Here is a 16,297-nt window from a genome sequence, read left to right as displayed (position 1 = left end):
CATCGTGTCTCAATCATACATCATTGACGTGTTTGATGCTACATCGTGTCTCAATCATACATCATTGACGTTTTTGACGCTACATCGTGTCTCAATCATACATCATTGATGTGTTTGATCTACATTGTGTCTCAACCATGCATCATTGACGTTTTTGATGCTACATCGTCTCTCAATCATACATCATTGACGTGTTTGATGCTACATCGTGTCTCAATCATACATCATTGATGTGTTTGATGCTATATCGTGTCTCGATCATACATCATTGATGTGTTTGATCTACATTGTGTCTCAATCATACATCATTGATGTGTTTGATCTACATTGTGTCTCAATCATACATCATCGATGTGTTTGATCTACGTCGTGTCTCAATCATACATCATTGGCGTGTTTGATCTACATCGTGTCTCAATCATACATCATTGATGTTTGATCTACATCGTGTCAATCATACATCATCGATGTGTTTGATCTACATCGTATCTCAATCATACATCATTGACGTGTTTGATCAGCACACATGTAGTGTCTCAATCATATCAAGATATTATTATTTATAAAGTGGTAAATCTTAAGTTTCTCAGTCAGAACATAAGCCTGAGCGATTGGGCGGGTCGGTCACTAGAAACCTGCCGTTGACAAAGTGCAACAATGCACTCTAAGAGATATGTGAAATCACCATGCTGGTGAAGAAAAGACCAGCCAGCGTTGACGGCTAATTCTTTTGTTTCTTGCAGAAGTTTACGCGCAGGCTCGAATAGCGTAGTCACTTTATTATTATGTAAGAATGACGTTCTAACTGACCGTCAGTGATCTCCAAAGAAACAAGACATCTAAATATGCAGGTCCCCATTCTGAGTCTCTTGTCGTACCAGTCAGTTTATCTGCAAGAATTATACGTAACCTTAGACGTCAAACATGCCGAATTTACCATCTTAGAAAGGAATTTGTGAACGCGTTAGGGAAAACGTGAAGTGAGTACACTGTATTATCTCATCCTTGAGTAGATTCGTTACCAAGGTTGCAATGGGTCTTTACTGGAATACTTTTACTCGACAGCCAATTAGAGTCGACAACGAAGGATAATTCTGAAGCCAGCAACGAAGGATAATTCTGAAGCCATGATAAAAATTTTGTGTTAAGACAACAAACCCGTCTGAATCGATATCAATATCACTTTGTAATACACTCTACTCCTGTACAATTTTATGGTCATTTAGTCGAGAGATAAACTATGAGAAAAAAAAGTCGTGTTTTTTTCAATTAGACGTTCTGTCACTTTGCATTATATTCAAAAGAGTGGAATATTGGAAGGCGTGTTGACAAATAAACACATTTTCACAGCTGCTTGTGAAAAAGGTGATTTCTAAAACTTGCCTCAGTTTTGACAAGTTTCCAAAGACGAGTTATCGCCGAATAATTAGGCAACATTGTGAGAATAATCGGGTGCTAAACTTTGATGATTTGCTGTGGAAAAATATTACCTTTTCCGACACGTTTTTATAGCCAGTATGTTTAACACCCAGACTTTTTCACCTTTCCTGTCTGACTTACCCAGTGTACGTCGATTTAAGTAAATCCGTAAATCTTTCACTAATATCATCAAAGCATTCATCGCTCATACATTTTATTGATTTCATAGTAAAAAAATTTAAAAATAGCTTTCAGCCGATATATATTTCTTGGGTACAAATACCAAACGTGATTGCAAAAGTCACATTTGAAAAGTAGGTCGTCGCGGAGGTGGAAAACTACCCTAAAATATTTCCGTATAACCTTTATCTTGCTCTCAAATTGCGATTTGTGACAGACACAATGATCTATATCCTTCTGTACCAAAGTTTGTGCTGTATCCTTCGCACTTAATCACTGTCTTCAGAGGTGGCGAAAAATGACTCGAGGCTGCACGGGGTCAAGTTTTTGTCGACGAAGTTATGGATGAAAGATGACCAGTTATCACGCTTGCATCAAAATGAACGCCTTAGGGTATGGCCGTCTTTTGTGAGAGTGACGTGTGAAAGAACTGTGAATCCTCTCTCTCTCTCTCTCTCTCTCTCTCTCTCTCTCTCTCTCTCTCTCTCTCATTTCTTCAACAATAACGCTGCGTTTTGTATTGCAAAGCTATCATTTCAGTTCAGCATACTACAGGGAAAAGAATAAGAAAATGTATTTACTGCAATTGCCTTTGAGAACTAAATATCAACAGTTACCGCTGTTCGTTCTTTAATAGGGTCCTGTAAGCTCACTGTTATAGATAACTTATGGTAGCGAGTGCAGTGTAAACATTTACAGTGAACCATTCATGAAGAATCTCGGTATATCGGAGTATTTTGTCAGAATGACATAAGAACGATATGTTCGAAGTGGTGTTTCGGCAGCATCTAAGTTGTGTCAGTCCAAGGCTTTGTCGTTCACTCTGTCGCCATGAAAATAATGCCGGTGAAGCCTTCTGGACTGATCTCTCGAAAAACTTACAATTTCTTTCTCGAAAACCTGGGCATTGAAGACGTTCCCTTCGATATTTACATATTGTGTGAACCACTGAAAGGGTTCTAAGTATCCCTATCTTAGGGACTCGATTATGTACTTTCAGTCATCCCTGCCCGACATCCAGGACATGATTAAGACGTGTGACAGACAACTTTTATCAGGCCTTCGCAACACTTACTGGCTGGCTAAGAGATGAAGTGGACCATCGTGATCATTCCCACGATCTACTTGTGAGTCTGCAAAGTATATTGTTTCATTTCGCAATCACCTTGCTACTGACGCCATAGTCTGCTGATGTTTTGTCTTGCCATTCACTTTGTTTTGTTGATCTTTATATACTTGCGACGAGACGCTGATCTGTAAGACGAAGACAAATGTAACGCAGGACCAATGAGCATTTTTCCTTTCTAAATCACGTGATCACGTCTAGAGCAATGTGTTTAAAGTTTCATAATGTACGTCATACCGACGCAGTAAAACATAAACACGATAATCAGAGAAAATGCGTGCAATTGTGTATTTCTTTCAAAATTGGCATCTTCTAGGACCAAGCACAGTCCCTTCATCACAGAGGGACCGTGGAAAGCAAAAAGAACCTCATAAATCCGAACCTACATTTTAGCAGATATACTAGTATTTTCTAAACGGGGAAACAGCTTTTGTTATTTTTGCTCTGGAAAACAAGTACACGTTCCTCGATCTCCTCAAAACCGTGTTAAAATGTCAAGAATAAGTCTTTTAAACACTACACATGGTGTACAATAAGCACTGGTATGAGGGCCAGTCCAGGCAAGAATTCCTTTTGTCAACTATTGAAAATATTTATATACGCATTTGGGCATGACTTTGACATGGCACAAGGAAACAGAAAAAATGATGGTAAATACATCCAAAGTTAAATTCACTGGAACACGTCATCAGTAAGCTTATGCGTCATCTACTGTTACATAAGTGATGGCGCGACATCATTTTGTGTCAACAGGTGAATGAACTTGAATTAAGTACGTCACGGTCATTTGCAGCGTTTCTCAATGCATGAGTTTCATCATAGACAGTAGACGGGGGAACTGTCTATGGTTTCACCTACAATTGCAGCACCGCCGAATGACAACTTGTGGACATGATAACTAACGAACTTTGATGCGGTAAATCTTTGATAAATTTTGTGAATTGTTGTCGATATCCAGAATTCGGCCTGGACGATTGGATAAAAGACAGTTCCCCACTACTGTTTGTCATTGAATAGGCCACCATAAATTTGCTGACAAAGAGCTGCAATCCACTCCGAGACGAAGAAAACATGCATTGTTGAATGCTAATCCTATTGTTTCTTGCAAAGTTTTAGCTACGAATTTGCTATAAAAGGTTGACGCCCTAGCCATGCGTGTGACAGTCGTATGCCCCGAGCCAATACCGTAGATACTTTTCATGTATAAGTTTACGTTCTGTGACACCCGATGATCTCGAAAGAAACTTGACAGCTAAATATGAAGGTCTCCATTCTGCGTCTCTTGTCGTATCTTGCTGCTGTGACCGGCGCGTCGGCTTCGTGCGAATCCCTCGGGGATGTCGTGCAGAGCAAAGCAAGATATTTCGACGCAACAAGTTCAGTTGCCGGCAACGGAGCATGTATGCTGACGTCAGATGACATGATGGTGGCTGGCATCGGACGAAGAAGTTTTAGAAAAGCAAAGGTGAGCGAGTCGTTTCACACATAACTAAAATAACACAATGTTAGAATTAAACACTTTAAAGAGCGTCTAAAAGTTCCACACCCGTTTCATTTTCAATTCACATGATTGTTTCTCCAAAAGTAGCTGGTTTTAGTTTTTACACAACTGTCCACTGATAATAATCCTCTCCTCAGACTTTATAGTTATCTGGTTTTCTTTATTTCGCGCTGCCTTTACAATCTTGTATCATCAGAGGAAGATATAATTAGAACAGGCGAAGTGACATACTAAGTGACATGAGTTTAAATTGTTGACACTCGTTCACCAAGTTTCCTTGATACAGATGAGATCATCTAGCGTGATATTTAAATGCACATTTAAGTCACATCAGCGCCAGTCTTTAATCCATCGCCAGAAAGCAATGAAGAAATTACCAAATTTAGCCCTTCGAATCCATGGCCACCGATACGGTTTGGTAGAAAGAGGGTTGAACACAGTTTTGTCTCTCGGTGTTTCTTTGAACGTCCTATTTACAATTACACCTAACGGTTTGTTATCCACAGCCGTAAGTTCACATACTACTTGTTCGCTTTCGTCACATAAAACGGGGGCGGCACTAATAAGCCGTGCTTTCTGTCACATGTTGACGAATACCTGTGGAAATATTGAAAATGTGGTATAATTAAGCAACAATGTACCCCCTCCTGGTCGATAATGGACGAAAGAAAATTTTGCATGACATAATGTACGAGGCGAAGCCGAGTTCAATATGGAATGCAAAGTTTACTTGTACCTTCATGGTTCTAGGACGCAGAAACACCTGTCTGACAGAAACACACTTACATCAGTGTACATTTCAACGCAGTAACACCTGTCTGATAGAAACACATTTACATCAGTGTACATTTTAACGCAGTAACACCTGTCTGAAAGAAACACACTTACATCAATGTAGGCCCTACATTTCAACGACCATAAATGTACGTGCTTTATATGTATATAGTCACCCTAGACTGGTCATAGACGCTTGGCGTTTCTCGGGCGTACGCAGTAGTTAACTTTGTCAGAAAAGTGACCAGAAAAGTGACTTGCCACAGAAAGTGTCTCTCTGCACAGCTATTTTGGCAAGTATCTCGTCTAAGTTAACATTTGCAGGTGCATAAGAGACTTGTCTAGAGTGACGTGTCACTACCTAGAGTGATTTCTGCTATTCATATTTCGTCATGGTATTATTTGTTCATCTTCATACACCGTCCATCGGCGAACAAAGCTATCACATTCGACTTTCTTCCTCAGAGAAAATTTGGTGAAAGGCTAGTTCACCCAAGCTAATCTTACCAACACTCTTTAAAAAACTTGCAGGGTCGACTGAAACTTTGTTAGCTAGCGCTCACAACACCTTCACTAATTGAGGGATTTCAGTTCGCCTCTTACTGTAATTAGCTTGTCGTCTTACGCAATGGAGAGATCACAAGCAAACTCTATTCTTAACAAAATTGTTGTTTTCACTCTAGACAGTAATTAACGCTATTCGCTAGCGACTGGTATTTAATCAAATAAATTTCGCAGCAGACTTGAATTGTCGTTATTATGTTAGAGATCAGTAAAGAGTGTCCCATGATATCCAAGCTTTACATTGCATGCATGAGGTACGCAATTCTCTTTGGTAACAGCATAGACGAGAGACACCTCTACTGTCTATGGTAACAGTGGTCTGTGGTAATCATCACCAAACATCGCGTATACGTTTGTCTCTCCAGAGTACCACATTTGCATGTCTTAACAGGTGGAGGACTTGCGACATAAGGCCTTCATCTCCGCTGAACAGCTATATCATGGGTTCTGAAACTCTAATACGGCAGCATTTCGCTGAACGCAAAGCCCAGACCGCGATTCGGGTCTTTCCAGGCGTTAACGGGTTTAAGTAAACGGGTGATAATGCAGATGCTATAAATCACACTTTGCGCTTGATGCCTGGAGTTTATCGAGGACAAATGCAACTGAGAAATTCCCAAAATATTACACAACATGATATACAAATCCCAAACCGCTTTTAATACTGAGAAAATCTGTGTTTCTGCAAGTTTGGTGATGAATTTTAAAGCCAGAGACGCCTTCTCCCCTCCCCTCCTCTTTGCTAGTTAACTAAATGAACAGCTTAGGTTAAAATTAAAGTAGAAAAAAATCGGAATGGGAAATGAAGGGATAAAGATCTTGACATTCAAAGAAGGCCCGTGATTTGAATAGGTTCTATGTGAAGAAGATTCACAATTTTAGACATATAAGATAGAAGCTACATACCGGATTGACATCATTTGACAACAAAGTTTGCGAACTGTGACAGCAATTGACAATTTCGATAGGTCTTCTACAAAGTGAAAGATCACGTGACCACTCATAACTGGAGAAAGGGTCGTCTTTTTTGACATGGTTATTATTTTAGCCAATAGCAAGTGGTACAAATAGTATAACCGACACTTTCTGATGCCCATGATGCTATGGATTTAGAAAAGCACTCACGTGGGCGCAATCTGCGTAATTACACATCAAAACGCTCTCTCGTTATGTTACAGGCCTGTGGCGAGTGTTTACAAGTGACAGGACCGAATGGCAGGTCAGTCGTTGTCAAGGTGATTGAAAAATGTGATGGGTGTGACAAAGAGGGAGTGCTTCTCAGCGAGGAAGCTTTCAAAGTCCTGCAGAGTAACCTAGCCGTTGGTATTATCGAAGTATCATGGAGTATTGTGCCCTGCCACGTTTCAGAAAATCTAAGTTTCAAGGTAATTGTATTCTACATGACAACAACAAATTTATCAATACACACGCCGACATTATAATCATGCAGTAAATGACATTTGTGTGCCCTAATTGTTAAGCCTTGCTTACTACGTACATGATCTCAAATCAGTTGCAGCGATATTTTTCACTGGGTTATAATGTACACCCACCGACCCATGATGGAAGGCCGAGTACATGTATGAGTGCAAAGTTTGCTTGAGTCCATGGGAGGGGTTACTTTATTTCTATCATTTTATAGTTTTGGCGATGCCTGCGATTTTGTAGATGTAGCAAACTTCTCGGGCCACAATGTTGGATAATCGGATACATTATCAGTAATTATAATTTGCAGATATGACGTCACAAACACTTGTATTGACAGAGCTATGATTTATTATATACATTAGACAAAAACTTGGCCAAAATCATTCCAAGCCTGGCAATTATTATACTTAAGCTGAAAGTAAAAGGAGAGTCAAAAAGTCGTCTAGTGGCAATCTCCTATAGATACATATTACTGATTGGCATATAGTGATCGTTCCTGCACGTTCACTTTTCTAAAACATGCTAGACATGCGCTAGAGGAAAAAAAATTTGCAACTTCTAAAGTTGAAATAATATATCTATTCTTAGTTCAAGGAAGGAAGTTCAAAGTGGTGGTTTGGAATTCAAGTGTTGAACCATCGATACCCGATCAGTAGAGTACAACTGCAGAAACCAAATCGTAATCGATGGATTAATCTCAGGAGAACCGAATACAACTACTTCTTGAAACCGCAGGCCGGAGGTCCTATACAAGCTCCATTTAAGTTAAAAGTGATATCAACCAACGGGCAAGAGGTAGAGCAGACGATTGACGTCATCTATGGCAGCCAATCAAGGATCATTGAAGGATCTTCCCAGTTTGCATCGTGTGAAGATGAAGTTGACGAGGTCACCCCCAGCCCACCGGATGAGGGAGAGGAAGATGAGGAAGATGAGAATGGAGAAGATGACGACAAAGAGGAGGAAGATGATGCAGATGATAATGAGGATGAAGACAACGGAGACGACGATGGCGGCGGTGATGATGATGACAATGACGGTGGTGATGATGGTGATGAAGATGACGGTGGTGATGATGATGATGATGATGATGATGATGATGATGATGATGATGATGATGATGACAATAACGGTGGTGATGGTGATGACGAAGATGAAGAACAGGAAGAAGAAGAAGAGGAGGAGGAGGAGGAGGAGGGGGACGACGACGACGAAGTCGATGAAAACACTGAAGAGAGTGAGTATGTTTGACCCACGAATCAAACTGTACTTTTTAATATCTCGGGTCAAAGTTTACGGTTCGTCAACAGTCTTCTGGGGTTTAATTACCTTCGGTCAAAAGTCGCATTGCATTTCACGGACATTTTTCGAAAACTGTTATCTTTAAATACCGATTAAAACGTGCTAAGGGGACACATAGCATTAAATAAACATTTTTGTGTCGACATTTCTTTGACAGATAACGAAGACGAACCAGGAGCTGGCTGTGCGCTTGACAACCAGGTACATCACGGAGAAGGAACCTACTATACTGGAGCCCCACAAGCTGCTGCTGGATCCGGTACATGTATGTTGAATACTGGGGGAGACCTCATGATTGGGGCTATGGCAGTTGGATCATGGGAAAACTCTCAGGTGAAGTAGATCTAACAACAATTCCATTGTTTTACAGTGTTGACGCTTATATTGCATATATTGCATAATTTTTAAACATTTTGTCAAAAACAAGATTGTAACGATCGACTCTCTTTCTTCAACCAGAGCGATGTTCTGATACTTACAATAACATTAAAAGTTTCGAGTTACTCTTTTAAACGCTTGTGAGTTCATTAAAAATTTTGATTCAATTTGTCATTTTAAACACTGACTGCATAGCATGACATAACAGAACTCATCATTTAGTCAAAATCAGTGAAAGCAGAACATCAAGTAAGTTGATAAATACAATTGAAGTGGTAATCACTAATGGTGGCATTCTTATAAAATGTTAAAATCAGACATACCGTTCATAATTCACCACTTCACAATTATTGCATTCTCAGATTTTTTGCAACTGGAGTTGACGTTTTCAAGTGAAGTTATCTTTGACAAGCGTATAATTCAGCTCATATATTGTTTCAGACATCAACTATGGCTAGATATTTAACACGAACGTTTTTTCTGTATTTCATCTCAGGTATGTGGCGAATGTGTCGAAGTAACTGGTCCTTCCGGTGACAAAACCCATGTCAAAATTGTGGACCAGTGTCCATCGTGCGCCGCTGGAGATATTGATCTCAGTCCAGACGCTTTCCAACAGATTGCCGAACTTGTCGAGGGCAGAATCGACATCAGCTGGCGAGTGGTGGAGTGTCCCGTCGTTGGTAACTTCAAATACAAGTTCAAGGACGGAAGTACCCAGTGGTGGTTCGGTATCCAAGTGAACAACCATCGTTATCCTGTCAGCCGTATTCAACTCAAGAAATCTGAACAAAGCAACTGGATCGACTTGGAGAGGACCGGTTATAATTTCTTCCTGAAGCCCAATTCGGCAGGGGTTATCGAGGCACCTTTTGATATTAAAGTTACATCCACCACGGGAGTTGCAGTGCGAGACACGATACATGCGATTCTTGGCAGTGAATCACAGCTGGTGGATGGGACTGTGCAGTTTCCGCCGTGTGGTGGCGTGGTTGATGATGGTGGAGATGAAAAAGACGATGAAAAGGAAGGTGACGAGGAAGACGGGGACGAAGAGCCAGGTAAGACACTATCAAAGGACATAGAAATACTGAGACTGGTATTACCATCACACAACACCTGTCCTTACGGTATTGGCTTTGCATCGCTCTCTTTTGCCACGAAGCTCAAGCTAATATTGTCACAAGTTTACGTAAATAGTTTGTTGTGATCTACCGAAAACACTTATCGGAAATCAAATCGCTCCAGGCATAATATTTTGCCAGTTTTGTATGATCTGAGAAGTCACATGTGATGTGCAGAATATTGGAATCTGCTGACAAAGCTGATGACAATACAGACATGAAATTCGCTCAAAAAGAAAATTTCAGTAGAGAAAGAAATCACTCTCAAAATGCCAAAATCTACCATAAAATTTAATTTAATTTAAAATTCTTTGTTTGGCATCCTCTAATTTTGAAAAAAACGTACCTGCCAGCCAGGGAAAAAAAGAAACACAGATTAAAAAGCACAAGTGTATTACAATAAGCTTATTTTTTATTTGGTTTCTTTTGGAATCATTAATTTTCTCTGAACACCTACCAGCAAGCAAGACGGCAAACAAAGAATTTTATTTAAAGCTCCCAATTTAAATACAAGGTCAGAGGCTCACGGCTTCTGTCATGAAATCTTAACTTCAAGAATGCAAAAAAAACAACAGAAAACCACTAACTGTCGAGTTTATCCCTTATAACTCTTGTATTTCCCTGTGGTATCAGATACGGCTGTACCATCTGCACCACCAGAGAAAGGCGACGAGGATCCCAACGTTGGTGGTGTATGTATTGTGGAGGAAAACGTCCATCACGGTGAAGGAACATTCTACGGTGCGTCAGGCGCCGCTGCCGGCGGGGGAAATTGTATGATCGACACTGGCGGTGATCTTATGGTCGGAGCGATGGCTAAACCGTTTTATGACAACGCAAAGGTGGGCACACCATAGAAATAAATTACATCATGACAGTGACTACACCATGAATGAGTGATAAGTATATCATAATGAACGAGCATAGTTTTTAAAATATGTCTCTTCGGCCATATTTGCTAGTCTCCGACTAGTTAGGGACCGTTCAGTTTTTACGGCCGCGGGGCCGGCAAAATCCAGGGGGGGTGATCGTAATTTTGGAATCCGCGAAAGGGGGGGGGGGTCATCGCTTTTTCACTGGTAGGAAAGGGGGGGGTCACCACATTTTCAAAAACATAATACCAACAATAAAGTTCACTTTATGCCATGGCCATGATCGACCCTCTTTACCGGCGGGCCGCCTTGGGCGGCCCACCACAATAAATATACATTATGTATTACCCATGGCCCTCTTAACGGGCAGACGCCTTTGGCGGCCCACTCCAATTAGGTTTACTTAGGGAGGGACCATTAGATCTAGGGAGGGGGATGGTCAAAAACAGAAAAAAAAACTTTCTGAGCAGAAAGTTAGGAAAAAAAATCTTCAAACTAGTTTGCAAAATAAAAAAAAATAAATAAGAAGACAAATGCGTAAAAAAAATCTGCAAAAGTCTTTAAAATCTTGAATTTTTTTTAGATTTTACCCACAGGAAGCGACTTTCTGTATTTTTTAGTACATCCTCCAGACACATTTTTAATTTTAATTTATACATTTCGAGTGACTGTATCCCTTATACTGGAAGTTGTGATTATCTTATCTTTTCAGGACTTTTGTATTCTGATCACTTGAAAATTATAACATTATAGAGCCAGTTTTCTACCTGTTTCCTGTGTACAAACCAAGCAGGTACACAAGGTAAAACATTGAAACTCTGGTATGGTTGTCAAGACAGAAAGTTATATTTGCCTTTTAAGATCAAGGTAAACAGATGCAGGCCACATCAGGTTCATTTTTTCACAGCATTTTATTGCAATGATGAACACAAGAGAAGCAGAAACACGTCAATAATGATAAAACAACATACCAAGTCATTATGTATTATTTTACTTTTAAAAAGGTATTTTCAATTCTTTTTTCACAAAAAACAGCCTAAAAAACAACAGCAATACATTTTTAACATTCAACAATACACTACGTAGAATGCCATCTATCCAACAAATCCCAACACAAAAACACACAAAAGGGTTGCACTTTGAAAGTTTCTCGATAGCAAATACTGAATAAATCGTTTGTGTGTAGCAATGCTGAATGACAATTATCTGAAGAATTTTTCCACCACAAAAAAGAGCATGATTTAAACAAATCTTAAGGGACTTATGTAGCAAATTTCAAAGAAATTGGACAAGCCCTTTCAGAGAATACAGATTTTTTGACCATAGATTGCATAAATTGGCCTAAAAAGACAAATATTGAAATTTCACCACATCTATACACATCCAATCAATTTGGACATGCTGATACAGAGAAATAGATGTTTTGATCATAAAAGGGGAACAATTGGTCTAAAAACACAAATATGCAAATTTCACTATATTTTGCAAACAGCTTCTAAGCTTGTCAAAATCAATTGTCAATTATGAGATATGCATGATGTTTGGTGGGGTGAATGTAGGCATTTCACCCCGCAGTAGAAAGTGAAGCCAGGAAACCAAAATAGTCAATTTTCAAAACTACAGGAAGCTACTGAGGAGCAAGAAGACCATGTTTCAGCGGAAGATGTGTAATCTGAATAAAATGCTCCCCAAGTGCCACCAGATAACATCATTTTAATCTCTATTTTTCAAAAGCTCCAACGGCAGAAGGGGGACACCCCCCTCCTAACCTCCCCCACAGAAATACTCCCCAAGTGCCACCAAATAACACCATTTTAATCTCTATTTTGCAAAAGCTCCAACGGCAGGAGGGGGGACACCCCCCTCCTAAACTCCCCCACAGAAATACTCCCCAAGTGCCACCGAATAACACCATTTTAGGGGACACCCCCTCCTGACCTCCCACCGCAAAAATACTCCCCAAGTGCCACCAAATAACACCATTTTAATCTCTATTTTTCAAAAGCTCCAATGGAAGGAGGGGGACACCCCCCTCCTGACCTCCCACCGCAAAAATACTCCCAAAGTGCCACCAAATAACACCATTTTAATCTCTATTTTTCAAAAGCTCAATGAAAGGAGGGGGACATCCCCTCCTGACCTCCCCCGTGACCGCTTGCGCAGTTGCTTGTGGAGCTTTGCACCACATATTTGCCCTCTTTATCCTCAGACAGCGACGAACTAAAACAATTATAAATCTGAAAATTTAGTCTAAAAAAAAATTTGCACTGCTAATCTCAATTGGAAAAAGTTTTTTTAGAAATTTACAATAGTAAAAAAAAAATTCACAATTTCATTGTGACCACCCCCCTTCCAAGATCTAAGAAGTTTGTGCACTGACATCTCTGCTACACGAATAAAGTGCGCCGCGTACCGGAGATCAAATCCAAACCGTGCGGGTAAATTTGACATATGGGTTTTGGTTATTTTTCAGCGGGGGGGGGGGGGGGGGGGTGTCATCAAATATTTTCGTCTTACAAAGGGGGATCATCTTTTTTTCACGAAAAATGCAGGGGGAGGGTCTATATTATTTTGAACACCGGTGACACGATTTTGCCAACCCCCCCCCCCCCCGGCCGTAAAAACTGAACGGTTCCTTAGTTGCTGTATCGCTTAGAATGATGAAAATTTTATCCTATGGGCTTCTCAAGAGAAGACCTGGAAAAATCCAAGATGCGATTTCTACTTTTTTAAAACCATTGATACACGACAAAGGTATTAAGGAAGAGTGGAACAATTCATATTTGGTATTTATAAATTATTTTACAGGTGTGTGGCGAATGTGTTGAGGTCACTGGACCTTATGGTGACGTCATTCAGATACAGATCGTCGACCAGTGTCCGGAGTGCGCGGCGGGAGACATTGATCTCAGCGAAGAAGCGTTTCTCAAGCTAGCCGAACGCCAAGAAGGCAGAATCGACATAAGCTGGCGACTAATCGAGTGCCCAGTATTGGGCAACTTCAAGTACAAATTCAAAAGCGGCAGCACGCGATGGTGGTTTGGTATCCAGGTTGTGAACCACCGAGTTCCAGTTGAATCTCTCGCCGTCAAACTAGACAACCAAGATTCCTGGATCGACCTACCCAGGAAACCGTACAATTTCTTCGTCAACGAACAAGGAGTAATGGATGTGCCCTTCGCAGTACGCATTACGTCAACAACTGGCGAGGTAGTTGAGGACAGAATCACATATTTCCCGTCAGACCCTTCTGACCTTCACGACGGCACAGTGCAGTTTTCCACTTCCTGCCAAGCCGCGACTCGTAGAGAAATGGATAGAACATCAAGATTAGAACTCCTCTTAGCTCGTCTACGGCAATTGTAATCTTTCTTTTACAAAACTAGTGCGCTTTTGAAACTCAGAGTTCAGTTTTTTTTTTCAAAGGAAACCTCAACACATTGTCTTACCGAATTACGAATACGAATCAGACGTCACCGTGCGAATTTCGTTACTACAGAGAAATAAATTAACAAACATTCACCAATATATGTGAAATTAAAATAGGCCGACATTCGATGTGTTAATATTGCAGGGAAAATGTACAATTTCTATCTTCCCAAGCTAAAGATGGCGATAACTTCATTATTCCACAAGCTACAAAATGTAATGATAAAAGCAGGAAAGTTTTTTTGAAAGTTGAAAATATGAATATCTGCCTTGAGACGCATTCTACTGTAAGCGATAAAATAATCGTTTACTCTTTGAATTTCATTCATATGTATTAGCAACTTTCGTTATTTTATATAGAATCAATTGGAGCTGACCAATGGATTTCAATAACTTTGATATATAAGCTTATGTCAGGGTGAAAAATGCGTATGCTGACATATGACCCAAGAATACTGCATCAGCCATCGAGTCTGTTTCTGCCGTACGGAAACGTAAATTGTTCTCTACTTTTGAAGAGTTTATCAATCAGATGGTCAAAACCTAAGGACATCTCTTTAAGAGGAATATATATCACTCTTTTATACAAACGAGTATTAGCAGTAGTGTTTGTTTATAATCTATCTTCGAACACGCCACATGCTCATTCCATGTCGCGATTCGCCAGAGTACGTCACGTGACGAGAAAAATAGATACGTCTAGTCCTCGCTTAATCGACAAAAGTGACGTCAGAGGGTATTTTTTGAAAAAACTTTCCCTAGGGAAATAGTTTTGACCAAATTTGGAAAAGTGCCCGGTCACGTGACCGTAGTGTCTTCTGCAGCTTTGAAACAATGGCGGGTGACTAGAACGTGATATTCGCCCGGGATGAGCGACGAGCTTCTCTCTCCGAAACAGATATGTTTTCCATTCCAACAGCGTAAGAACTTGAACAGCTAATCGACGAAAAAGATTCAAGTGCAACCAAGGATGTTGCTAGTTATGCTTAGAATGGTTTTTGGAAGAAAGTGGTACCATGTACTACTGTAAACGCGGTGGAAATATCGCCAAGTAAACTTGTTGCAGTGCAAAATATCAAAACACATTAAAGACTATATAACATAATACAACATGAACGTGTGGTGTGTTATAAAACACCTATATCCTGGTCTTTATTCGGGCTATAGCACCCGTTTATTACCCCTCGTGGCCGTGTGTTACCAGTAACAAATCGCTATACCCCTCGGCCTACGGCCTCGGGGAATAGTGATGTGTATCTGGGTAATAGACGGGCGCTATAGCCCTCATGACCAGGAAATAGATGTTTACTATTACATTTTCAAGTTAGAAATTGTCAAAATGGTCTTTGAAAAACCAATGAAATGAGTAAGTATGAGACAATCGCCAACTCCATCAGTTGTGTCAAACACTTCACTTGACTGTGTCTAGATTCATTAAATTCACGTTTAGAAGCTCGTAACTCAGTGCCAGTGTCAAACTTATGACAAACATGGTGGCCACAGTCCTATACAAAAGATCAAGACCAGGTGGCCAGTCGCCATATTCCTTAGTGCCATTTAGCCAAGGATCAACACATCGCCAGGATGTTGGCTGAGAAAACACACCAATGCGACTTCTCCACAGCTGCAAGGAGATACCCATTGTATCAGATATTGTTGTTCTTGGATTTTCGGTGTGCAGTATTCATGAAGAAGTATATTAATTTACCAGAGAAAGAATTATCCAAAAAAGTGTAAATAGTAGTAACAATTACAAACTTAACTTTGTAAATGCGAAATGAAGGACGGTCATCATTTTCATGTATCATACACAAACGTGTTCTAAATGAATGATAGTGAACAGTCTTGTCATTGTAAAGCAGGGAATGTCTGGGATTATACAAAATGTTCGGACTGAAAGGTAGAACGCGTCTCGGAGAAATATCTGGTCTCTCAAATTTTTACAATTCTTTTCTGATCTACTACTTGTGGGGGCTCATTTTAAAGCTCTTGGAATAAGAAAAACATAGAGCCAAAGTCCCTGAAGCTACTATAGACATGGATACAAAATTGAGTATTTCCTGACTGTATGAAATTATCTCACTAAGGTCATCCTAGGGACCTGTAAACCAAATATTAAAGCTGTCTAACCAGCGGTTTTGAAAAACAAGCGACCCAACAGTCGACAGAGCTCTAGATCTGCTGTGTTATGTACCGGTAG

The 16,297-nt window shown here is 40.2% G+C and overlaps 1 protein-coding gene across 1 annotated transcript; it reads left to right on the top strand.

The window, feature by feature from the left end:
- Positions 1–3,541: 3,541 nt before the first annotated feature.
- On the top strand, positions 3,542–14,314 carry LOC139141115 (uncharacterized). Its single transcript, XM_070710701.1, has 7 exons — positions 3,542–4,190; positions 6,743–6,949; positions 7,581–8,229; positions 8,452–8,627; positions 9,169–9,733; positions 10,430–10,638; positions 13,477–14,314. Exons 1-7 carry the CDS (start codon positions 3,984–3,986, stop codon positions 14,032–14,034), a joined length of 2,571 nt encoding a protein of 856 aa, XP_070566802.1. The 5' UTR covers positions 3,542–3,983; the 3' UTR covers positions 14,035–14,314.
- The last annotated feature ends 1,983 nt before the right edge of the window (positions 14,315–16,297 follow it).

The sequence above is a fragment of the Ptychodera flava genome, chromosome 9 (assembly GCF_041260155.1).
Source record: "Ptychodera flava strain L36383 chromosome 9, AS_Pfla_20210202, whole genome shotgun sequence".
NCBI lineage: Eukaryota > Metazoa > Hemichordata > Enteropneusta > Ptychoderidae > Ptychodera > Ptychodera flava.
Note: the sequence above shows the minus strand (reverse complement) of the source record. Positions and strands in the feature narration are given on the sequence as shown.